This window comes from Oncorhynchus clarkii, chromosome 18 (genome assembly GCF_045791955.1).
Source record: "Oncorhynchus clarkii lewisi isolate Uvic-CL-2024 chromosome 18, UVic_Ocla_1.0, whole genome shotgun sequence".
In the NCBI taxonomy this organism is placed as follows: domain Eukaryota; kingdom Metazoa; phylum Chordata; class Actinopteri; order Salmoniformes; family Salmonidae; genus Oncorhynchus; species Oncorhynchus clarkii.
Window position 1 is genome coordinate 63,932,342 of NC_092164.1, and position 26,557 is coordinate 63,958,898.

Here is a 26,557-nt window from a genome sequence, read left to right on the forward strand (position 1 = left end):
GGCTTTCTCCTATAGCGCTCCATGTTTATGGAACGGTCTGCCTACCCATGTCAGAGACGCAAACTCAGTCTCAACCTTTAAGTCTTTACTGAAGACTCAACTCTTCAGTGAGTCATATGATTGAGTGTAGTCTGGCCCAGGAGTGTGAAGGTGAACGGAAAGGCTCTGGAGCAACGAACCACCCTTGCTGTCTCTGCCTGGCCGTTCCCCTCTTTCCGCTGGGATTTTCTGCCTCTGACCCTATTACAGGGGCTGAGTCACTGGCTTACTGGTGCTCTTTCATACCGTCCCTGGGAGGGGTGCGTCACTTGAGTGGCTTGAGTCACTGATGTGATCTTCCTGTCTGGGTTGGCGCCCCCCCTTGGGTTGTGCCGTGGCGGAGATCTTTGTGGGCAATACTCGGCCTTGTCTCAGGATGGTAAGTAAGTTGGTGGTTGAAGATATCCCTCTAGTGGTGTGGGGGCTGTGCTTTGGCAAAGTGGGTGGGGTTATATCCTGCCTGTTTGGCCTTGTCCGGGGGTATCATTGGATGGGGCCACAGTGTCTCCTGACCCCTCCTGTCTCAGCCTCCAGTATTTATGCTGCAGTAGTTTATATGTCAAGGGGCTTGGGTCAGTTTGTTATATCTGGAGTACTTCTCCTGTCCTATCCGGTGTCCTGTGTGAATTTAAGTATGCTCTCTCTAATTCTCTCTTTCTTTCTCTTTCTCTCTCTCGGAGGACCTGAGCCTAGGACCATGCCTCAGGACTACCTGACATAATGACTCCTTGCTGTCCCCAGTCCACCTGGCTGTGCTGCTGCTCCAGTTTCAACTGTTCTGCCTGTGATTATTATTATTTGACCATGCTGGTCATTTATGAACATTTGAACATCTTGGCCATGTTCTGTTATAATCTCCACCCGGCACATCCAGAAGAGGACTGGCCACACCCCACATAGCCTGGTTCCTCTCTAGGTTTCTTCCTAGGTTCCTGCCTTTCTAGGGAGTTTTTCCTAGCCACCGTGCTTCTACACCTGCATTGCTTGCTGTTTGGGGTTTTAGGCTGGGTGTCTGTACAGCTATATAAATCAATTTGATTTGAGAGAGAGAGACACTTTACTTTTGTATATTATCTACTTCACTTGCTTTGGCAATGTTAACATAGGTTTCCCAAGCTAATAAAGCCCATTGAATTGATTTGAGAGAGAGGAGGAGGAGGAGGAGGAGGAGAGAGGGAAGAAGAGGAATGTAAGAAGACAGTGAACCAGACAGCCTGTCTTCATTGGAGTCACATAGAGAATTCACCTGTTTTTCCACTAATACTGATGACATTGACCCAGATTGAAACAGCTCTACTCTCTCACTGAGACACACACACACACACACACACACACTACATAATAAGCATCAATGTTTGTCTTGGGGGCAGAGAGAAGCAGACTGGTAACACGATTGCTCCAATGACTCACTCTCAGACCAAACCTTTCTCCACAGCCACGTGAGAAGAGGCCTGACTGGGGGATGACTCTAGTGGTCTTGGGACTGACTTCTTGGCAGAAGGGATTGATGAAAAGAGAGCGAGAGGGAGTGGAAAAATAACTTGTTTGTACTGTCATCTGCTGCTCTGCTCCTCCTCCTCGCACACATTTGTATCCCTATCCCAAGATGGCATAGCAGTTCAGACGTATTTTTGTCCTCGTCCTGTCGTGTCCCGTATATATATATATTTACAACTTTTTTTTCACATACATTTTTAATTTTCCAAAAACTCATCTTCAGAACACTCTCCTGCAATTCGCTTCACCAAATTATATTTATATAAAAAAGTATTATTTACCTCAGATCTGTAATCCTCCGAGAGGCTAGCCAGAAATTAGCCAGAAGCTAGCCGGGAGCTAGCCAGAAGCTGGTCCAGAAGCTACTCTGAAGCTGGTTCAGAAGCTAGTTCAGAAGCTAGTTAGCTTATTTACTGGCTAATCGTTAGTACTCAGCTAACCACGGTTTGTGGTCATCGGCTGTCCTTTGGCTCGAGAATCTATTGCCAGTTTTGTACGGCGCGGTGCAGCGCAGCGCGGCTCGGAACGGAACATACCGGACCAATTTTTCTCTCCATGTCCCTGGATTTCGGCCGCTGGCTCTGGACATCCATACCTGGATCTCACAGCTAGCTAGCTGCTATCCTTGTGACTATCGGCTTTCGTCGATTCCGGAGCTAACATCAATTGTTCCGGAGCTAGCCAGCTGAAGAGTTCCATCAATCACTCCTGGGCTGCAGTCACCTATCCGGACCCGTTTTGCTGCCTACGCGGAGCCCCACCGGGCCTTCACAGCTGGACTGCCGACGTTGTCTACCCGAGGGAATTGTCCGGCTGGCTCCTCCGGCGCAACATTGCCTGGGCGCCCATCTGCGGCCTGCTAGCCGTTGGCTATCTTATCGGCTGCTATCTGAATAGACAATCGGACAATTTTTATTTTATTTGTATTTATTTATTTATTTTTCTTCTTGGGCCTCTATAACTATATCTATTGTTTTTATTTTTGTTGTTGTTGTGTGATTTGGATTAATCCCCTCTACCACACGGAAACCCACTAATCTACTGACGGAACGCAAGAGTTGGCTAATAACAGACCTCCATCCTATGCTAGCTTGCTCCTATGCTAGCTTGCTACCGATTTAGCTGTCTAAATCGCCGTGACCCCCAACCAACCTCTCCACTCACTGGACCCTTTTGATCACTCGACTGAGCATGCCTCTCCTTAATGTCAATATGCCTTGTCCATTGCTGTTCTGGTTAGTGTTTATTGGCTTATTTCACTGTAGAGCCTCTAGTCCTGCTCATTATACCTTATCCAACCTATTAGTTCCACCACCCACACATGCAATGACATCTCCTGGTTTCAATGATGTTTCTAGAGACAATATCTCTCTCTTCATCACTCAATACCTAGGTTTACCTCCACTGTATTCACATCCTACCTTACCTTTGTCTGTACATTATACCTTGATGCTATTTTATCGCCCCCAGAAACCTCCTTTTACTCTCTGTTCCAGACGTTCTAAACGACCAATTCTTATTGCTTTTAGCCGCACCCTTATTCTACTCCTACTCTGTTCCTCTGGCGATGTAGAGGTGAATCCAGGCCCTGCAGTGCCTAGCTCCACTCCTATTCCCCAGGCGCTCTCTTTTGATGACTTCTGTAACCGTAATAGCCTTGGTTTCATGCATGTTAACATTAGAAGCCTCCTCCCTAAGTTTGTTCTATTCACTGCTTTAGCACAACCCGGATGTTCTAGCTGTGTCTGAATCCTGGCTTAGGAAGACCACCAAAAATTCAGACATTTTAATTCCAAACTACAACATTTTCAGACAAGATAGAACTGCCAAAGGGGGCGGTGTTGCAATCTACTGCAAAGATAGCCTGCAGAGTTCTGTCCTACTATCCAGGTCTGTACCCAAACAATTTGAACTTCTACTTTTAAAAATCCACCTCTCTAAAAACAAGTCTCTCACCGTTGCCGCCTGCTATAGACCACCCTCTGCCCCCAGCTGTGCTCTGGACACCATATGTGAACTGATTGCCCCCCATCTATCTTCAGAGCTTGTGCTGCTACGCGACCTAAACTGGAACATGCTTAACACCCCAGCCATCCTACAATCTAAACTTGATGCCCTCAACCTCACACAAATTATCAATGAACCTACCAGGTACCTCCCCAAAGCCTTAAACACGGGCACCCTCATAGATATCATTCTAACCAACTTGCCCTCTAAATACACCTCTGCTGTTTTCAACCAAGATCTCAGCGATCACTGCCTCATTGCCTGCATCCGTAATGGGTCAGCGGTCAAACGACCTCCACTCATCACTGTAAAACGCTCCCTGAAACACTTCAGCGAGCAGGCCTTTCTAATCGACCTGGCCGGGGTATCCTGGAAGGATATTGATCTCATCCCGTCAGTAGAGGATGCCTGGATATTTTTTTTAAATGCCTTCCTAACCATCTTAAATAAACATGCCCCATTCAAGAAATTTAGAACCAGGAACAGATATAGCCCTTGGTTCTCCCCAGACCTGACTGCCCTTAACCAACACAAAAACATCCTATGGCGTTCTGCATTAGCATCGAACAGCCCCCGTGATATGCAGCTGTTCAGGGAAGCTAGAAACCATTATACACAGGCAGTTAGAAAAGCCAAGGCTAGCTTTTTCAAGCAGAAATTTGCTTCCTGCAACACTAACTCAAAAAAGTTCTGGGACACTGTAAAGTCCATGGAGAATAAGAACCCCTCCTCCCAGCTGCCCACTGCACTGAAGATAGGAAACACTGTCACCACTGATAAATCCACCATAATTGAGAATTTCAATAAGCATTTTTCTACGACTGGCCATGCTTTCCACCTGGCTACTTCTACCCCGGTCAACAGCACTGCACCCCCCACAACAACTCGCCCAAGCCTTCCCCATTTCTCCTTCTCCCAAATCTGCTCAGCTGATGTTCTGAATGAGCTGCAAAATCGAGACCCCTACAAATCAGCCGGGCTAGACAATCTGGACCCTTTCTTTCTAAAATTATCTGCCAAAATTGTTGCCACCCCTATTACTAGCCTGTTCAACCTCTCTTTCGTGTCATCTGAGATTCCCAAAGATTGGAAAGCAGCTGCGGTCATCCCCCTCTTCAAAGGGGGTGACACTCTTGACCCAAACTGCTACAGACCTATATCTATCCTACCATGCCTTTCTAAGGTCTTCGAAAGCCAAGTCAACAAACAGATTACCGACCATTTCGAATCTCACCATACCTTCTCTGCTATGCAATCTGGTTTCAGAGCTGGTCATGGGTGCACCTCAGCCACGCTCAAGGTCCTAAATGATATCTTAACCGCCATCGATAAGAAACATTACTGTGCCATCCTACCAATCCTCGACTTTGGCGATGTCATTTATAAAATAGCTTCCAATACCCTACTCAACAAATTGGATGCAGTCTATCACAGTGCAATCCGTTTTGTCACCAAAGCCCCATATACTACCCACCATTGCGACCTGTACGCTCTCGTTGGCTGGCCCTCGCTTCATACTCGTCGCCAAACCCACTGGCTCCATGTCATCTACAAGACCCTGCTAGGTAAAGTCCCCCCTTATCTCAGCTTGCTGGTCACCATTGCATCTCCCACCTGTAGCACACGCTCCAGCAGGTATATCTCTCTAGTCACCCCCAAAACCAATTCTTTCTTTGGCCGCCTCTCCTTCCAGTTCTCTGCTGCCAATGACTGGAACGAACTACAAAAATCTCTGAAACTGGAAACACTTATCTCCCTCACTAGCTTTAAGCACCAACTGTCAGAGCAGCTCACAGATTACTGCACCTGTACATAGCCCACCTATAATTTAGCCCAAACAACTACCTCTTTCCCTACTGTATTTAATTTATTTATTTATTTTGCTCCTTTGCACCCCATTATTTTTATTTCTACTCTGCACATTCTCCCATTGCAAATCTCCCATTCCAGTGTTTTACTTGCTATATTGTATTTACTTTGCCACCATGGCCTTTTTGCCTTTACCTCCCTTATCTCACCTCATTTGCTCACATCGTATATAGACTTGTTTATACTGTATTGTTGACTGTATGTTTGTTTTACTCCATGTGTAACTCTGTGTCGTTGTATGTGTCGAACTGCTTTGCTTTATTTTGGCCAGGTCGCAATTGTAAATGAGAACTTGTTCTCAACTTGCCTACCTGGTTAAATAAAGGTGAAATAAATAAAAATAAATAAAAATGTTCACACACACTCACCCCCCTCACACACACACACACTTCTGTAGTCGGCAACCCCCAAGCCCTCGACTCAAAATCTCCAATTCTCTCTTTTGATGAGAACATGTAGGGGTCATGACCCCTAGATGGTGGGAAAGAAAGGCACACAGGGGTCACGCAGGCAGTTGGACCAACTGATTAGCCTTTCTCAATGGCCACCGCTCTAACTCTCTCTTCGGCGCCCGCTGCTTCGATCAGCAGCAAGAGACAGACCGCTGCTGGTGTGAGCCCCGTGTCACTGACTGACCGACTCCCTCGCCCAACACAAACCCAGACCCATAGACAACACCAGGAGCGTGTCTCTCATTAAAAAACACACAAACACACAGACACACACACATAAAAATCCTCCAAAACACAGCCTGGTACAGCTACCGACCAGCTGACTGTGGTCCTATAAGCCTCTCCCCAGGGGGTCTCTATCTATATTGTGAGAAATGGCAGAAGATACCAGTATATTAATGAGGTGGCAGGCTACTGCACAGACAAGACTGATCCTGTATCCCACACAGACATTAATGTGTGATGTTAAAAACATATGACTGATAATCATGGGCTAATGGGACATGAGGAATTTGTAACTACAGTACATGAGGTGATATTTGGACAGTGTAAATGACGATTCAGAGGTTAGCACTAAAAACGAACATTTCACATTACAATGAGAAGAAGTAGGAGTAAGGTCTCTGGTGTTTTTAACCTCTACGGGATCGGTGCCCCCCCCCCCCACGGGACAGTTGAGCTAACGTACACTAATGTGATTAGCATGACATTTTAAGTAACAAGAACATTTACCAGGACATAGATATATCTGATATGGGCAGAAAGCTTAAATTCTTGTTAATCTAACTGCACTGTCCAATTTACACTAGTTGTTACAGTGAAAGAATATCATGCTATTGTTTGAGGAGAGTGCACTATTATGAACTTGAATATGTATTAATAAACCAATTAGGCACATTTGGGCAGTCTTGATACAACATTTTGAACAGAAATGCAATGGTTCATTGGATCAGTCTCAAACTTTGCATGTACACTGCCATCTAGTGGCCAAAATCTAAATTGCGCCTAGATTCCTAAGTCATATATTGGCCTTTCTCTTGCATTTCAAAGATGAAAAAAAAAAAAAGATATATACTTATTTTTTTCTTCTGTTATCTTTTACCAGATGTAATGTGTTATATTCTCATGCATTAATATCCACATTTTCACAAACGTCAAAGTGTTTCCTTTCAAATGGTATCAATTATATGCATATCCTTGCTTCAGGTCCTGAGCTACAGGCAGTACGATTTGGACATGTAATTTTAGACGAATATTGGAAAAAAAGGGGCCAATCCTTTAAATCAGTATGGCCCTGACTGGATTTGAAGATTAAGATTTAGGAATCCAATCAATTTGGGATGGGTGCTATTAGAGACTGCTGGAAGACTATAGGCTTAGTTGAGAGACTGCTGGCCGGGCCTCAAACTGCCTGTTGGGGTGCAGGGTGATGTTGCCCCTCGACGCTGATCGGAGGCCCCTAGACGCTGATCTGAGGTCAGTTTTGGTCAGTTTTGGTTCAAATGGTTCAGGTCAGGATTGGGAGAGGGAAAGCTGATCCTAAACACAACCTGAACACTGGAGGGCTGCGACCTGAACACTGGAGGGCCATGAAAATCAGTCTGACAATAACAAATGATTATACATTTAAATATGGCAGTTATTAATGCCACGAATCTGATTCAAAACTATGACAGAGACAAATGCCATTATGAATCAGACATCAGATTCAGACTTATCAATATAAACTTTAGAATTAAGGTCTGAGAAAAAATAAATATATATATATATATATATATATATACATATAAACACACACATTTTTACCCCTTTTTTCTCCCAATTTCCTGATATCCAATTGGTAGTTACAGTCTCGTTCCATCACTGCAACTCTCCTACGGACTCAGGAGAAGCGAAGGTCAAAAGCCGTGCGTCCTCCGAGACACGACCCTGCCAAGCCGCTTCTTTACACACTGCTCACTTAACCTGGAAGCCAGCCGCACCAATGGGTCGGAGGAAACACTGTACACCTGGCGACCGAGGTCAGCTTGCAGGCGCCCGGCCTGCCAGAAGGAGTCGCTAGAGCACGATGGGACAAGACAATCCCGGCAGGCCAAACCCTCCTTTAACCCTGACTACGCTGGGCCAATTGTGCGCCACCTCATGTATCTCCCAGTCACAGCCGGCTGTGATACAGCCTAGGATCAAACCCGGGTCTGTAGTGACACCTCAAGCACTGCAATTTATTTTATTACTATTTTACCTTTATTTAACTGGACAAGTCAGTTAAGAACAAATTCGTATTTACAATGACGGCCTAGGAACAGTGGGTTAACTGCCTTGTTCGGGGGCAGAACGACAGATTTTTACCTTGTCAGCTCTGGGATTCGATCTAGCATCCTTTCGGTTACTGGCCCAACACTCTAACCACTAGGCTACTTGCTGCAATGCAGTGCCTTAGACTCAGGAGGTCCCTGAGAGAAGTTTTTAATTAAGTTTGACATTGATACCCCATTTACGCTATCCTGCTGACCCCAACCAAACCGTGCTGACTGTGGTATTTTCTTTACACATTGTCCTGATCAGCTTTTCAGGTTTCAGCAACTATGGTGAATTCCTAACCAGGCCAGCTCAGTACAACTTGTCTTGAAACAGTTGGCTAGTGTGAAAAGCCCTGGAAGAGCTGTAGTCTAAACCAATCACAGTCTCAACACAATCCCAGTCTCAACCCTTGTTCAGGCTGGTTTGATCATGCTAACACAATCCCAGTCTCAATCCTTGTTCAGGCTGGTTTGACCATTCTAACACAATCCAAGTCTCAATCCTTGTTCAAGCTGGTTTGATCATGCTAACACAATCCCAGTCTCAATCCTTGTTCAAGCTGGTTTGACCATGCTAACACAATCCCAGTCTCAGTCCTTGTTCAAGCTGGTTTGATCATGTTAACACAATCCCAGCCTCAATCCTTGTTCAGGCTGGTTTGACCATGCTAACACAATCCCAGTCTCAATCCTTGTTCAGGCTGGTTTGACCATGCTAACACAATCCCAGTCTCAAACCTTGTTCAGGGAGGTTTGATCATGCTAACACATGTCGTCACTGACTACAGTAAATGCTTAACCAGGCCAGCCCAGTGCAGCTTGGTCTTACCGAACCCGACACCCCCTGACCGTGGCCACTGACCGTGTGAAGTGGTCGATGAGCGTTCCCACCAGCTCCCCGATGCGGTCCTGGTCGGGGCACAGCTCCCCTCTCTGGATGTAGAGAAGAACATCATCCTGGGAGGACGTGTGTAGCGCCACCATCTGGTCAACGCCTGCAGTGACACTCAGGCCTGTTATCTGGGTGAGTAGAAAGAGGTAAGCTACACTCACACACACACACACACACAGGTTCACACTCAGACACATACATACACACAGAGCAGTGGTGTAGTGGTAGCACTTCCTGGTACAGTCACAGGTATATAACTCCCTCCCGGGGAACATTTCTGTTTCCACTCTTCATGGCAGTAGGTAGCCTAGCGGTTAGCGAATTGGGTACAGTCACAGGACATAGAAGACTGGGTTGAGCAGGAGCTCCCCTCCCCTAGGGGTGGGAGAGCCAAGCGACCAGAAGTGGCAGAACAGAGTGCTTGGATTGGGGTGTAGGGTTTGAGCATAGCCTGAAGGTAGGGAGGGGCAGTTCCTCTTGAGCTTCGACTGGAAGCCAGTGGAGCTTACGGAGCGGCGGGGTGCCATGGGAGAACTTAGGAAGGTCGAACACCAGGTGGGCTGCGGCATTCTGGATAAGTTGCAGGGTTTTATATCGGTCTAGTACTTTACGCTCTCTATCCATGCTGCACGTGTGTGTGTGTGTGTGTGTGTGTGTGTGTGTGTGTGTGTGTGTGTGTGTGTGTGTGTGTGTGTGTGTGTGTGTGTGTGTGTGTGTGTGTGTGTGTGTGTGTGTGTGTGTGTGTGTGTGTGTGTGTGTGTGTGTGTGTGTGTGTATTAGGGGAGATTAGGTCATGATGAGTGAACCAGTCAGATTTAAACAGAGAGAGAGACAGACAGAGACAGAGTGAGAGAGAAAGTGTACACACGTGTGAGAGAAAGAGACAGTCGGGTTGGTGCTAAACCTCGTACAGCTGGCTGGATGAATACAAGCAAACATAACACAGGTTAATCCTACAACCAAACAGCCTAGACGTTACTGTGCTGCCTATGACCCTGTAGTGTCAGGCCTGTCAAGGCTGGAACAATGGGACTAGGACATCCTGTCCTATCTCTCCTGGCCTGCACTACATAAGACAGGGCTGACCCTGAGCTACATGACCTAGTCCCTGTCATACCTTAACACACAGCGTGGCATCAAGGTGTGCACCCTATTCCCTTATGGTTCTCCATAGGGCTCTGGTCAAAAGTAGTGCGGTTTATAGGGAATCGGCTGCCATTTGGGACACAGCCACAGACATGGCACAGAATAGTGCAGAGCTAAATAGTCTCGTCCCGGTCATAAGATAACACACAGTACAATATCATAGTCTAAGTACAGAACAGTGATGGATGAGGTGGTATTATACTGTAGTTGGACGTCATGGTTAACAGTGATGAGGTGGTATTATACTGTAGTTGGGCGTCATGGTTAACAGTGATGAGGTGGTATTATACTGTAGTTGGACGTCATGATTAACAGTGATGAGGTGGTATTATTCTGTAGTTGGGCGTCATGCTTAACAGTGATGAGGTGGTACTATACTGTAGTTGGGCGTCATGATTAACAGTGATGAGGTGGTACTATACTGTAGTTGGACGTCATGATTAACAGTGATGAGGTGGTACTATACTGTAGTTGGGCGTCATGATTAACAGTGATGAGATGGTACTATACTGTAGTTGGGCGTCATGGTTAACAGTGATGAGATGGTACTATACTGTAGTTGGGCGTCATGCTTAACAGTGATGAGATGGTACTATACTGTAGTTGGGCGTCATGATTAACAGTGATGAGGTGGTACTATACTGTAGTTGGACGTCATGATTAACAGTGATGAGGTGGTACTATACTGTAGTTGGGCGTCATGGTTAACAGTGATGAGGTGGTACTATACTGTAGTTGGACGTCATGATTAACAGTGATGAGGTGGTAGTATACTGTAGTTGGACGTCATGCTTAACAGTGATGAGGTGGTACTATACTGTAGTTGGGCGTCATGGTTAACAGTGATGAGGTGGTACTATACTGTAGTTGGGCGTCATGGTTAACAGTGATGAGGTGGTACTATACTGTAGTTGGGCGTCATGGTTAACAGTGATGAGGTGGTACTATACTGTAGTTGGGCGTCATGGTTAACAGTGATGAGGTGGTACTATACTGTAGTTGGACGTCATGATTAACAGTGATGAGGTGGTACTATACTGTAGTTGGGCGTCATGGTTAACAGTGATGAGGTGGTACTATACTGTAGTTGGTCGTCAGAGTAGTAGAGATTGAATCCTACAGCCTCTTTCAATGCTAGGCCATGATGAGTTACTGTACAGTACCATGACAACTATTGGTTATATTTACTTCACCATTATTTTAGCAGTACACTGTAACTACACTGTAACTACACTGTAATGTTGTGAATCACACAGCAGTTGTGAGCTACTCTCACTTTAAACCAAAATGTGTGTTCAGCTATCCTGTCATTCATACATTCTAAATCAAGCCCAAAGTTGAAAGTGATTTATAGTACATAACCTTACTTTTCAGCCATACTATAGTAAAACAAAGTGATATTGCTCTGGATAACTTCATAACTCAACTGTTTCTTCCCACGGTATGGCTGTGCTTTATGTTCAGCTGTGTTGGTTGTGTTCTATCCTAACTGGTGTTCAGCTGTGTTGGTTGTGTTCTATCCTAACTGGTGTTCAGCTGTGTTGGTTGTGTTCTATCCTAACTGGTGTTCAGCTGTGTTGGTTGTGTTCTATCCAAACTGGTGTTCAGCTGTGTTGGTTGTGTTCTATCCTAACTGGTGTTCAGCTGTGTTGGTTGTGTTCTATCCTAACTGGTGTTCAGCGGTGTTGGTTGTGTTCTATCCTAACTGGTGTTCAGCTGTTGGTGTTGCTGTGTTGGTGTGTTCTATCCTAACTGGTGTTCAGCTGTGTTGGTTGTGTTCTATCCTAACTGGTGTTCAGCTGTGTTGGTTGTGTTCTATCCTAACTGGTGTTCAGCTGTGTTGGTTGTGTTCTATCCTAACTGGTGTTCAGCTGTGTTGGTTGTGTTCTATCCTAACTGGTGTTCAGCTGTGTTGGTTGTGTTCTATCCTAACTGGTGTTCAGCTGTGTTGGTTGTGTTCTATCCTAACTGGTGTTCAGCTGTGTTGGTTGTGTTCTATCCTAACTGGTGTTCAGCTGTGTTGGTTGTGTTCTATGGTGTTCAGCTGTGTTGGTTGTGTTCTAAACTGGTGTTCAGCTGTGTTGGTTGTGTCCTATCCCAACTGGTGTTCAGCTGTGTTGGTTGTGTTCTATCCTAACTGGTGTTCAGCTGTGTTGGTTGTGTCCTATCCTAACTGGTGTTCAGCTGTGTTGGTTGTGTTCTATCCTAACTGGTGTTCAGCTGCTCATTATGTAATACTGTATAATTAACTGCCTTGTTACCTCCACCTACAGTGTGTTCTGTAACATGGACAGCTTCAGAGTAAAACACACTGTGTGTACAGTAAGTACCGTGGCCCTCTGACTGTCAATGCAGCACAACACATATCTGTGGAGCATCGTACTGCTCCCCTCCATCATCAGGACCAAGAAATGTAGATCAGACACCTCACACTTTCTCCCGTCTGCCTCCCTCCCTACCTCCTTCCCTCACTCCTCCCCCTTCCCCTACTCCCTCCCCACTCTCCCCCCTTCCCCCTCCCCTCCCACTCTCCCCCCTCCTTCCTACTCTCCCTCTTTTCCTCCCACCCTCCTTCCCAATCTCCCTCCTTCCTTACCCCACTCCTTCCCACTCTCCCTCCTTTCCTCCCCCCTCTCCCTATTTTCTTCCCCCCCTCCTTTCCACTCTCCCTCCCTCCCCCTTCCCACTCTCCCTCAATTCCTCCCTCCTCTCCCTCCTTCCCCCCCTCTACCATCCTTTCCTCCCCCCCTCACTCTCCTTTCCTCCCCCTCCTTCCCAATCTCCCTCCTTTCCTCCCCCTCCTTCCCAATCTCCCTCATTTCCCCCCCTACCTCTCCCTCCTTCGCACCCCCCCTCCCCACCTCTCCCTCCTTCGCACTCTCCCTACCCCATCCTTTCCTCCCCCATCTCTCCTTCCTTTGCTCACCCCACTCCCTCCTTCCCGCTCGCCCCCTCCTTCGCACCCTCCCTCCCCACTCTCCCTCCTCCCCCCTCCCTCCCCCTCGTTTCCTCGCCCCTACCTCCCCCTCCTTTGCTCCCCCCACTCCCTCCTTTGCTCCCCCCACTCCCTCCTTTGCTCCCCCCACTCCCTCCTTCGCTCCCCCCTTCCCCCACTCCCTGCTTCCCACTCTCCCCCTCCTTCGCTGCCTCCCTCCCCACTCGCCCTCCTTCCCCCTCCCCTCCCACTCTCCCCCCTTCCCCCTCTCCTCCCACTCCCACTCCCCCCCCTCCTTTCCCCTCTCCCTGCTTCCCTCAACCTCTGTTCTGGGTCACTAATTCACACAGACAGACAGAGGCCATTGATCATGAGTACATCCCAAACAGCACCTTATTCCCTACATAGTGGATCCTGGTCAAAAGTAGTGCACTATATATGGAAAAGAGTGCCATTTTGGGCGTATCCCATGTCTGTAAGTAATACCCAGGCAACGGATGTAGGTGGATGTAAAGAGGTAACTCACGGGCTGGAGTAAGGTGGCATGAAGAGTATACTCACCACTTCTAGAGGCAGTCTTTTCAACACTTTAAACTGTTTTTTGGGGTCCAGTTTGTAGATATGTTTGTCTGAGCTTTTATTGAATCTGTTCATCTGAGAGAGAGAGAGAGAGAAAGATATGTTTTTATTTTGCTCTACAATGGCATCTATAATGTAGAAATCAGAACTATCATGGATCAAACCAGCCAAAAACAGAAACCAGGACAGATACGTGAACACAAAAAGTCCAAGTCTGGATCTGAAGTTAAAGGTTTTTCCAAAGAGGGAAAAAGAGAGAGACAAAAAGCAACTGAAACTCCTCTTGGCAGTACAATAGGCTACGTTTTCATACCTTCCTACAGAATCCAGACAAAATTACCTGGTTGTTGTCATACCTTCCTACAGAATCCAGACAAAATGACCTGGTTGTTGTCAAAAATCAAATCAAATTTTATTTGTCACATACACATGGTTAGCAGATGTTAATGCGAGTGTAGCGAAATGCTTGTGCTTCTAGTTCCGACAATGCAGTAATAACAAGTAATCTAACTAACAATTCCAAAACTACTGTCTTGTACACAGTGTAAGGGGATAAAGAATATGTACATAAGGATATATGAATGAGTGATGGTACAGAGCAGCATAGGCAAGATACAGTAGATGGTATCGAGTACAGTATGTACAAATGAGATGAGTATGTAAACAAAGTGGCATAGTATAAAGTGGCTAGTGATACATGTATTACATAAGGATACCGTCGATGATATAGAGTACAGTATATACGTATGCATATGAGATGAATAATGTAGGGTAAGTAACATTTATATAAGGTAGCATTGTTTAAAGTGGCTAGTGATATATTTACATCATTTCCCATCAATTCCCATTATTAAAGTGGCTGGAGTTGAGTCAGTGTCAGTGTGTTGGCAGCAGCCACTCAGTGTTAGTGGTGGCTGTTTAACAGTCTGATGGCCTTGAGATAGAAGCTGTTTTTCAGTCTCTCGGTCCCAGCTTTGATGCACCTGTACTGACCTCGCCTTCTGGATGATAGCGGGGTGAACAGGCAGTGGCTCGGGTGGTTAATGTCCTTGATGATCTTTATGGCCTTCCTGTGACATCGGGTGGTGTAGGTGTCCTGGAGGGCAGGTAGTTTGCCCCCGGTGATGCGTTGTGCAGACCTCACTACCCTCTGGAGAGCCTTACGGTTGAGGGCGGTGCAGTTGCCATACCAGGCGGTGATACAGCCCGCCAGGATGCTCTCGATTGTGCATCTGTAGAAGTTTGTGAGTGCTTTTGGTGACAAGCCGAATTTCTTCAGCCTCCTGAGGTTGAAGAGGCGCTGCTGCGCCTTCTTCATGATGCTGTCTGTGTGAGTGGACCAATTCAGTTTGTCTGTGATGTGTATGCCGAGGAACTTAAAACTTGCTACCCTCTCCACTACTGTTCCATCAATGTGGATAGGGGGGTGTTCCCTCTGTTGTTTCCTGAAGTCCACAATCATCTCCTTAGTTTTGTTGACGTTGAGTGTGAGGTTATTTTCCTGACACCACACTCCGAGGGCCCTCACCTCCTCCCTGTAGGCCGTCTCGTCGTTGTTGGTAATCAAGCCTACCACTGTTGTGTCGTCCGCAAACTTGATGATTGAGTTGGAGGCGTGCATGGCCACGCAGTCGTGGGTGAACAGGGAGTACAGGAGAGGGCTCAGAACGCACCCTTGTGGGGCCCCAGTGTTGAGGATCAGCGGGGAGGAGATGTTGTTGCCTACCCTCACCACCTGGGGGCGGCCCGTCAGGAAGTCCAGTACCCAGTTGCACAGGGCGGGGTCGAGACCCAGGGTCTCGAGCTTGATGACGAGCTTGGAGGGTACTATGGTGTTGAATGCCGAGCTGTAGTCGATGAACAGCATTCTCACATAGGTATTCCTCTTGTCCAGATGGGTTAGGGCAGTGTGCAGTGTGGTTGAGATTGCATCGTCTGTGGACCTATTTGGGCGGTAAGCAAATTGGAGTGGGTCTAGGGTGTCAGGTAGGGTGGAGGTGATATGGTCCTTGACTAGTCTCTCAAAGCACTTCATGATGACGGATGTGAGTGCTACGGGGCGGTAGTCGTTTAGCTCAGTTACCTTAGCTTTCTTGGGAACAGGAACAATGGTGGCCCTCTTGAAGCATGTGGGAACAGCAGACTGGTATAGGGATTGATTGAATATGTCCGTAAACACACCGGCCAGCTGGTCTGCGCATGCTCTGAGGGCGCGGCTGGGGATGCCGTCTGGGCCTACAGCCTTGCGAGGGTTAACACGTTTAAATGTCTTACTCACCTCAGCTGCAGTGAAGGAGAGACCGCATGTTTTTGTTGCAGGCCGTGTCAGTGGCACTGTATTGTCGTCAAAGCGGGCAAAAAAGTTATTTAGTCTGCCTGGGAGCAAGACATCCTGGTCCGTGACTGGGCTGGATTTCTTCCTGTAGTCCGTGATTGACTGTAGACCCTGCCACATGCCTCTTGTGTCTGAGCCGTTGAATTGAGATTCTACTTTGTCTCTGTACTGGCGCTTAGCTTGTTTGATAGCCTTGCGGAGGGAATAGCTGCACTGTTTGTATTCGGTCATGTTACCAGACACCTTGCCCTGATTAAAAGCAGTGGTTCGCGCTTTCAGTTTCACACGAATGCTGCCATCAATCCACGGTTTCTGGTTAGGGAATGTTTTAAACGTTGCTATGGGAACGACATCTTCAACGCACGTTCTAATGAACTCGCACACCGAATCAGCGTATTCGTCAATGTTGTTATCTGACGCAATACGAAACATCTCCCAGTCCACGTGATGGAAGCAGTCTTGGAGTGTGGAGTCAGCTTGGTCGGACCAGCGTTGGACAGACCTCAGCGTGGGAGCCTCTTGTTTTAGTTTCTGTCTGTAGGTAGGGATCAACAAAATGGAGTCGTGGTCAGCTTTTCCGAAAGGGGGGCGGGGCAGGGCCTTATATGCGTCTCGGAAGTTAGAGTAACAATGATCCAAGGTCTTTCCTCCCCTGGTTGCGCAATCGATATGCTGATAAAATTTGGGGAGTCTTGTTTTCAGATTAGCCTTGTTAAAATCCCCAGCTACAATGAATGCAGCCTCCGGATAAATCGTTTCCAGTTTGCAGAGAGTTAAATAAAGTTCGTTCAGAGCCATCGATGTGTCTGCTTGGGGGGGGATATATACGGCTGTGATTATAATCGAAGAGAATTCTCTTGGTAGATAATGCGGTCTACATTTGATTGTGAGGAATTCTAAATCAGGTGAACAGAAGGATTTGAGTTCCTGTATGTTTCTTTCATCACACCATGTCACGTTGGCCATGAGGCATACGCCCCCGCCCCTCTTCTTACCAGAAAGATGTTTGTTTCTGTCAGCGCGATGTGTGGAGAAACCCGTTGGCTGCACCGCTTCGGATAGAGTCTCTCCAGTGAGCCATGTTTCAGTGAAGCAAAGGACGTTACAGTCTCTGATGTCCCTCTGGAATGCTACCCTTGCTCGGATTTCATCAACCTTGTTGTCAAGAGACTGGACATTGGCAAGAAGACTGCTAGGGAGTGGTGTGCGCTGTGCCTGTCTCCGGAGTCTGACCAGAAGACCGCCTCGTTTCCCTCTCTTTCGGAGTCGTTTTTTTGGGTCGCTGCATAGGATCCACTCCGTTGTCCTGTTTGTAAGGCAGAACACAGGGTCCGCGTCGCGAAAAACATATTCTTGGTCGTACTGATGGTGAGTTGACGCTGATCTTATATTCAGTAGTTCTTCTCGACTGTATGTAATGAAACCTAAGATGACCTGGGGTACTAATGTAAGAAATAACACGTAAAAAAACAAAAAACTGCATAGTTTCCTAGGAACGCGAAGCGAGGCGGCCATCTCTGTCGGCGCCGGAAGTTCCTTCAGAATCCAGACAAAATGACCTGGTTGTTGTCATACCTTCCTACAGAATCCAGAGAAGATGACCTGGTTGTATTCATACCTTCCTACAGAATCCAGAGAAGATAACCTGGTTGTATTCATACCTTCCTACAGAATCCAGAGAAGATGACCTGGTTGTACTCGTCTTTGTTCCTGAGCTCTTGGGAGAAAAGTATGAAGTTGGAGCTGCTTTGATGACTGTCCCTCACCTGGAATCAAAGACACACATGTAAGCTTGTGATATCAGGACGGTCTAACAAGAATAACATTACATGGCCCCGTCTGCCTGCTGCCAGCTGGATAGCATCTCCTCATTAACCAGAACACTGTTCATATAACCTTTCCCGGCATCTTTCAAACTTATATCAATGATTTTCTGAGACGAGCAGATCAACCACCACAGCACGATAGAAATTATATTAGACACTGACTTTGAGGTGAATTCAGAGATGGGTCACGGTTTTTATGGCCGTCTAGTTGTCCTGTACAAGGCTTTTACCCACATAAGTTTGCGGTAAATGTGAATCTTTATATGAATTTTAAGAAACAGCAATATGTAAAAGGATACCATCTAAAGCTCTGTTATTACAGACAATACCTCACCACAGGCTCATGAGAACATTCAGAGATTTAAGATAGGAATGAACTGCATAACAGTATTTCACATTCTGAAGGTTATACGGTGCATTGGGAAAGTATTCAGACCCTTTGACTTTTTCCACATTTTGTTACGTTACAGCCTTATTTTAAAATAGATTAAATAAACAATTCCCTCATCAATCTATACACAATACCCCAACAACATTTTTTCAAATATATTAAAAATAAAAACCAGAAATAACTTATTTACATAAGTATTCAGACCCTTTGCTATGAAACTCGAAAGTGAGCTCAGGTGCATCCTGTTTCCATTGATCATTCTTGAGATGTTTCTACAACTTAATTGGAGTCCACCAGTGGTAAATTCAATTGACTGGACATGATTTGGAAAGACACACACCTGTCTATTTATGGTCCCACAGTTGACAGTGCATGTCAGAGCAAAAACCAAGCCTGAGGTTGAAGGAACTGTCCGATGAGATCCGAGACAGTATTGTGTCTAGGCACACATCAGGGGAAGGTTACCAAAAGAATTCTGCAGCATTGAAGGTCCCCAAGAACACAGAGGTCTCCATCATACTTAAATGAAAGAAGTCTGGAACCACCAAGACTCTTCCTAGAGCTGGCCACCCGGCCAAACTGAGCAATCGGGGGAGAAGGGCCTTGGTCACACTGACAGAGCTCCAGAGTTCCTCTGTGGCGATGGGAGAATCTCCTAGAAGAACAACCGTCTCTGTAGCACTCCACCAATCAGGCCTTTATGGTAGAGTGGCCAGACGGAAGCCCCTCTTTAGTAAACGACACATGACAGCTCGCTTGGAGTTTGCCAAAAGGCACCTAAAGACTCTGACCATAAGAAACAAGATTCTCTGGTCTGATGAAACCAGCATTGAACTCTTGGCCTGAATGCCAAGCATTACGTCTGGAGGAAACCTGGAAACCTGGTGAAGCATGGCGGTTGCAGCATCATGCTGTGGGGATGTTTTTCAGAGGCAGGGACTGGAAGACTAGTCAGGATTGAGTGAAAGATGAATGGAGAAAAGTACAGAGAGATCCTTGATAAAAACCTGCTCCAGAACACTCAGAACCTCAGACTGGGGCGAAGGTTCACCTTCCAACAGGACAATGACCCTAAGCATACAGCCAAGACAACGCAGCAGTGGCTTAGGAACAAGTCTCTGAATGTCCTTAAGTGATCCAGCCAGAGCCCGGAATTGAAACTGATCAAACATCTCTGGAGAGACATGAAAATAGCTGTGCAGCAACGCTCGCCATCCAACCCGACAGAGCTTGAGAGGATCTGCAGAGAAGAATTGGAGAAACTCCCTAAATACAGGTGTGCCAAGTTTTTCCTATTTTGTTACATAACAACCTGTAACTTAAATTTATTTTTATTTGGATTTCATGGAATGGACAAACACAAAGTAGTCCAAATTGGTGAAGTGAAAAAAAATTACTTAAAAAAAAGTTACAAGATAAAAAACTGAAAAGTGGTGCGTGCAAACAGTATGTATTCACCCCCTTTGCTATGAAGCCCCTCAATAAGATCTGGTGCAACCAATTACCTTCAGAAGTCACATAGTTAGTTAAATAAATATACTGTATATATATATGGGGGGCTTTCAGACAGGTGTGTGTGTGTGTACATATATGTGTACATATATATATATATATATATATATATATATATATATATATATGTACACACACACACACCTGTTCTGAAAGGCCCCAGAGTCTGCTACAACACTAAGCAAGGGGCACCACCAAGCAAGTGGCATCATGAAAACCAAGGAGCTCTCCAAACAGGTCAGGGACAAAGTTGTGGAGAAGTACAGATCAGGGTTGGGTTATAAAAAAATATATCAGGAACTGAACATCCCACAGAGCACCATTAAATCCACTATTAAAAAATGGAAAGAATTTGGCACCACAACAAACCTGCCAAGAGAGGGCCGCCCATTATTTATTATTTGTAATTAAACCTGTTTTTGCTTTTTCAATATGGGGTATTGTGTGTAGATTGAGGATTGTATTTTATTTTAATAAGACTGTAACGTAACAAAATGTGGAAAAAGTCAAGGGGTCTAAATACTTTCCCAAATGCCCTGTATATAGTGAATGTACAAGTATGTCTGGAATATGGATTGCATGTGTTGAATCGTCTGAAGTGTAAACCAATGGATTGACCATGATAGACTCAGCTTGACCTTATGCAAGGGTCAATGAGATGATGAGATAGAGGAGTAGATAATTGAAAGCAGGAGATTGGGACGTTTGAGATGGATCATACACAGTTAAGCCTTTGTTGGCTCAGGATATGACATGGGAGGAGGGTGGGGGGGCAGAAGAGGGTTGAATAAGGTTCTAGGATACGTCTCAAATGGTACCCTATTCCCTATATAGTGCACTACTTTTGACTAGGACCCATTGGACTCTGGTCAAAAGTAGTGCACTATTTAGGGAATAGGGTGCCATTTGGTACGCAACCCTAGTCACAAGCCACTAGAAGACCAACTGACTGCCTCATTGACTGATTAACATGACCAGCCCTTGTCACGGTACCCAGAGGGGTCTGCCATGGCTCCAACGACCAAACGTAATTGTATTAACCCTTTAACGAGTCGTGAGTGAGACCCATTAGAATGGGACTGATTGTGACTGCTTTTGACTCAGCCAACCACAATCTGATGGCTTTGTGGTTCATCACACGCATTCTTGCCTGCGATGGATGCTTCCGGAATGATGTCATTGTATCTCCCCTTATGATGTACTGTATACTGGTCTGGGTCAGGGTGAGTGTGTGTATGGTGTTGTTGTTTCAACATGCGCTCTAGATTTTCTGGTGAAAGTTTACCTCTTCAGTTTATGTGACATACAGTAGATACTCATTCCATTCTTCAGGATTTTAGACCAATCAAGACAATGACTAAAATAACATAAACAAGGCATGAGGGTTGAAAGTAATCTTATGTGAGAAGTCTGATTAGTATTTTGTCCCTCATGTAGGAGGGCCAAACAATATTTTTGAAACTGAGTGAAAGTACTGAACATACATGGCCGTGCTGTGTGAGTGACTCACATTAGCCAGGTAGTCTCTCTCCCAGGATCGACCACAGCCCCAGTCCTTCCTCTCCCCATTCAGGGCCCCCAGAGCAGCCACCTTGGCCCGTATCTCCCCCATGTCAGACGGTGGGATGTTCTTCACTATCTGCCTCGCACGCCATCTTGGGACAAACAATGCAAAACACAGAATATATCAAAGATGTTGCAGAGAAAACTTATTTAGGTTATTTCTTTTCATGGTTTATGTGAGTACCTTTTGAATTCTATAAAGATGATCTATATATATATATATATATATATTGGGCTCCCGGGTGGCGCAGCGGTCTACGGGACTGCATCTCAGTGCTAGAGGCATCACTACAGACCTTGGTTAGATTCAGAGCTGTATCACAACCGGCAATGATTGGGAGCTCCATAGGGCGGAGCACAATTGGCCCAGCGTCGTCCGTGTTTGGGTTATGCCGGGGTAGACCGTCAATGTAAATAAGAATTTGTTCATAACGGACTTGCCTAGTTAAATGAAAGAAAATATATATTTATATATAAAGATGGTCTATATACAGTGTATTCAGACCCCTTGACTTTTTCCACATTTTGCTGTGTTACAGCCTTATTCTAAAATGTATTAAATAAAAAATGTTCCTCATCAGTCTACACACAGTACCCCATAATGACAAAGCAAAAACTGGTTTTTAGAAATGTTTGTAAATGTATTAAAAATGAAAAAATGAAATATAAAATTCTCTACAGATCCTCAGTCCCTGCTGCTGAAAAACATCCCCACAGCATGATGCTGCCACCGCCATGCTTCACCGTAGGGATGATTTGAGGTTTCCTCCAGACGTGACACTTGGCATTCAGGCCAAAGAGTTCCATCTTGGTTTCACCAGACCAGAGAACCTTGTTTCCCTTAGGTGCCTTCTGGCAAACTCCAAGCAGGGTGGCTTCCGTCTGGCCACTACCATAAATGTCTGATTTGGAGAAGTGCTGCAGAGTTGGTTGTCCTTCTGGAAGGTTTTCCCATCTACACAGAGGAACTCTGAAGCTCTTTCAGAGTGACCATGGGGTTCTTGGTCACCTCCCTGACCAAGGCCCTTCTCCCCACGATTGCTCAGTTTGGCCAGTCGGCCAGCTCTAGGAAGAGTGTTGGTGGTTCCTAACTTATTCCATTTAGGAATGATGGAAGCCACTGTGTTCTTGGGGACCTTCAATGCTGCCCACATTTTTTGGTACCCTTCCCCAGGTCTGTGCCTCGACACAATCCTGTCTCAGAGCTCTATGTACAATTCCTTTAACCTCATGGCTTGGTTTTTGTCAACTGTGGTACCTTATATAGACAGATGTGTGCCTTTCCAAATTATGTCCAATCAATTTAATTGACCCCCAGGTGGACTCCAATCATATTGTAGAAACATCTCAAGGATGATCAGTGGAAACAGGATGCACCTGAGCTCAATTTCATAGCAAAGGTTCTGAATATCAATGTAAATAAGGTATTTCTGTTTTTGAAAATGTCTTAAAAACTTGTTTCACTTTGTCATTATGGGGTATCGTGTATTAGATTGCTGAGTATTTTACTTATTTAATCCATTTTAGAATAAAGCTGTAATGGAACAAAATATGGAAAAAGTCAAGGTGTCTGAATACTTCCCGAAGGCCCTGTAGATGGTATATCTATATAAAGATGGTCTGATGTTTTGTATCTGTCTATAGTGAAGAAAAGAAGTATGACAAAACGTAAACGCAGACTCCTTCCACACACACGTGCACAAGTACTCACGCACGCGCACACACACGCAAGCACGCACAAGTACACACACACACCAATGACAGCCTCTCTTACTGTAGTTAGGATGAACTTTGATGTCCCAAGGGGGGAATTGTTTTAGACACACAGTACTGATGTATATAAAATGGACACTGTACATTACACACTCAGCTTCTGCACATTCTATTTATCTGTGTGGGGGTTACCATGGGGACTGACTGACCTGCGGTGCAGCTTCTGCGTGATGCTGTGGAATTGTGTGAGGGCTGCTGGTGGTGTGGGCCACTCCACGCTTTTCCCATAGTCAGCCATGCTGCATACGCTGGCGAAGCGTCGCTCCACCTCCCAGAAGTGGACCTTGACCTTGTAACGCTTGTAGCAGCCCATGATGGCAAAGATGGCGCGCATCCGCCGGCAACGCATCCTCGCCAGCGCCCCGCGCCACACCTGGTGGAGGGAGGGAGGGAGGGAGGTTATAGAATGGAAACATGTTCAAATGTACAAGAGGTCCCCCTCACAAGCTATCATATTGAAGTGGTGAGTTGAGATAAAGGTGCTAAAAACACTACAGTACAAGAGTCAAGATACTCAAAAACACTACAGTACATGAGTCAAGATACTCAAAAACACTACAGTACATGAGTCAAGATACTCAAAAACACTACAGTACATGAGTCAAGACACAAAAAAACTACAGTACATGAGTCAAGACACTCAAAAACACTACAGTACAAGAGTCAAGACACTCAAAAACACTACAGTACATGAGTCAAGACACTCAAAAACACTACAGTACATGAGTCAAGACACTCAAAAACACTACAGTACATGAGTCAAGACACTCAAAAACACTACAGTACATGAGTCAGGACACTCAACAACACTACAGTACATGAGTCAAGACACTCAAAAACACTACAGTACATGAGTCAAGACACTCAAAAACACTACAGTACAAGAGTCAAGACACTCAAAATCACTACAGTAGATGAGTCAAGACACTCAAAAACACTACAGTACATGAGTCAAGATACTCAAAAACTACAGTACATGAGTCAAGATACTCAAAAACACTACAGTACATGAGTCAAGATACTCAAAAACTACAGTACATGAGCCAAGACACTCAAAAACACTACTGTACATGAGTCAAGACACTCAACAACACTACAGTACATGAGCCAAAACACTCAAAAACACTACAGTACATGAGTCAAGACACTCAAAAACACTACAGTACATGAGTCAAGACACTCAAAAACACTACAGTACATGAGTCAAGACACTCAAAAACACTACAGTACATGAGTCAAGACACTCAAAAACACTACAGTACATGAGTCAAGAAACTCAAAAACACGACAGTACATCAGTCAAGACACTCAAAAACACGACAGTACATCAGTCAAGACACTCAAAAACACTACAGTACATGAGTCAAGACACTCAAAAACACTACAGTACATGAGTCAAGACACTCAAAAACACTACAGTACATGAGTCAAGACACTCAAAAACACTACAGTACATGAGTCAAGACACTCAAAAACACTACAGTACATGAGTCAAGACACTCAAAAACACTACAGTACATGAGTCAAGAAACTCAAAAACACGACAGTACATCAGTCAAGACACTCAAAAACACGACAGTACATCAGTCAAGACACTCAAAAACACTACAGTACATGAGTCAAGACACTCAAAAACACTACAGTACATGAGTCAAGACACTCAAAAACACTACAGTACATGAGTCAAGACACTCAAAAACACTACAGTACATGGTGTCAAAAACACTACAGTACATGAGTCAAGACACTCAAAAGTACATGAGTCAAGAAACTCAAAAACACGACAGTACATCAGTCAAGACACTCAAAAACACGACAGTACATCAGTCAAGACACTCAAAAACACTACAGTACATGAGTCAAGACACTCAAAAACACTACAGTACATGAGTCACTAGGGAGAAAGAAGGGTGTCAGGCAGATTAGCAGTCAACACTTCAGGGGCCCAAATGGCACCCTATTCCATGTATAGTGCACTATGGGTTCTGGTCAAAAGTAGTGGACTATATAGGTAATAGGGTGCCATTTGGTAAAAATCGAAGTCTTAGAGAAGCATGAAAAATCCACTTAGAGAAGCGCCTCGGCTGCAGATTGACCCGGATGAATCTCTTCCCAAAAGGCAACCTATTCCCTATATACAGTAGTGTACTGAACTATATGGCTCTGGTAAAAAAAATAGTGCACCATATAGGGAATAGGGTGTTATTTGGGACTCAATCCCTGGAGTGGGTCACAGAGAGAAAAGCAGGGTATTTATTTCACAATTGCAGAGAAAGAAGAGGAGAAAAAATGATACATTAAATGTTATGTAATGATGGTTCTGATTGCATTCATTATCCCAGTTATTGTAATCAGAGCTTTCTCCACTTGACTAGGCAGATTAATTAATCACATTGGGTAGAATATGGTTTCGTCCCAAATGGCACCATATTCCCTACATAGCGCACTACTTACTCAAAAGTAGCGCACTAGATAGGGAATTGTGTGCCATTTGGGATTCGACCTACAAATGGGACCCAAATCATTGACGAGCTGAAGACAAATGAAAGGCAGAGCTCTTAGTAGGAGGCTGCTGCTGTGTGGTTCAGATTGTGACGGCAAACTGTCGATGGGGTTTTAATTAGGACTAGCTGCAAACAGGAAAAAGGACATTCTCATCTAAGTAGCTTAAAATCCAGGATAAAAGCCATAGTATTAACTGTAGAGTCACTGAGAACAAGGGTTTGTTCAGTAGGAACAAACAGAAGAAAACATTTGAAACAGAAAATGAAAATGAGCTTTCTCACTGGACAGATCCAGAAGAGGTATTACATCCTTTGCTTCAGAACATTTTCTCCTGCTTTGTCTCTACTGAACACGAGCCAGGTTGTAATCTAGACTTTTACCATCACCACAGCCTCGGGCCGTTAGAAGAGATTACCTTCTGTAGGAAGAGCACCAGGACAGGGATGAGAGCGGCTCTCTCCTGCTCCAGGGTGAAGAGAGACTTTGGCGTTCGCACAAACAGCTTGGTATGTCCATACGCGACGTCATCCTGGAAACCATGCTGCGTGACAATAGCCTCCACTGCCTCCCTGTCTGTTCCCATCAGGTGGTTGGGCCAGGTGTACTCACAGGTCATCTTATACCTACAGGCCACACAGGAGGGGAGAAGAAGACTTTGTGATACAGGAAGTTGTGTTTTTGACATAATATAGGATTGGAGTAGCGTAGTCCCAAGATCTGTGCTTTTACCAACTACAATGCTTATTGGCATGACAACGAGTGACAAGGAGTTGGTATGATAGCACAAACAGACAGGCACTCAGGCTAGGAATCGACATTGGACAGATTCAAACCATTCCATTATACACATGGTTAGAACACAGACAGTCATACAAAGCTTGTTATTCACATAACATGTCCAAATGTCATTGCATTCATGGACATCGACTTTAATTC

The 26,557-nt window shown here is 45.3% G+C and overlaps 1 protein-coding gene across 1 annotated transcript in view; it reads right to left on the minus strand.

Annotated features, from left to right (window-relative positions):
• Window positions 1-26,557, minus strand: part of LOC139372764 (myosin IG) — an 86,347-nt gene that overhangs the window by 26,983 nt on the left and 32,807 nt on the right. The window contains exons 16-21 of the mRNA XM_071112564.1: window positions 26,037-26,244; window positions 23,266-23,489; window positions 21,291-21,435; window positions 17,713-17,817; window positions 13,699-13,791; window positions 9,027-9,184 (exon numbers count right to left, since the gene is read on the minus strand). Of these exons, the coding sequence (XP_070968665.1) occupies window positions 9,027-9,184; window positions 13,699-13,791; window positions 17,713-17,817; window positions 21,291-21,435; window positions 23,266-23,489; window positions 26,037-26,244 (933 nt within the window). The remainder of the gene's footprint in view (window positions 1-9,026; window positions 9,185-13,698; window positions 13,792-17,712; window positions 17,818-21,290; window positions 21,436-23,265; window positions 23,490-26,036; window positions 26,245-26,557) is intronic.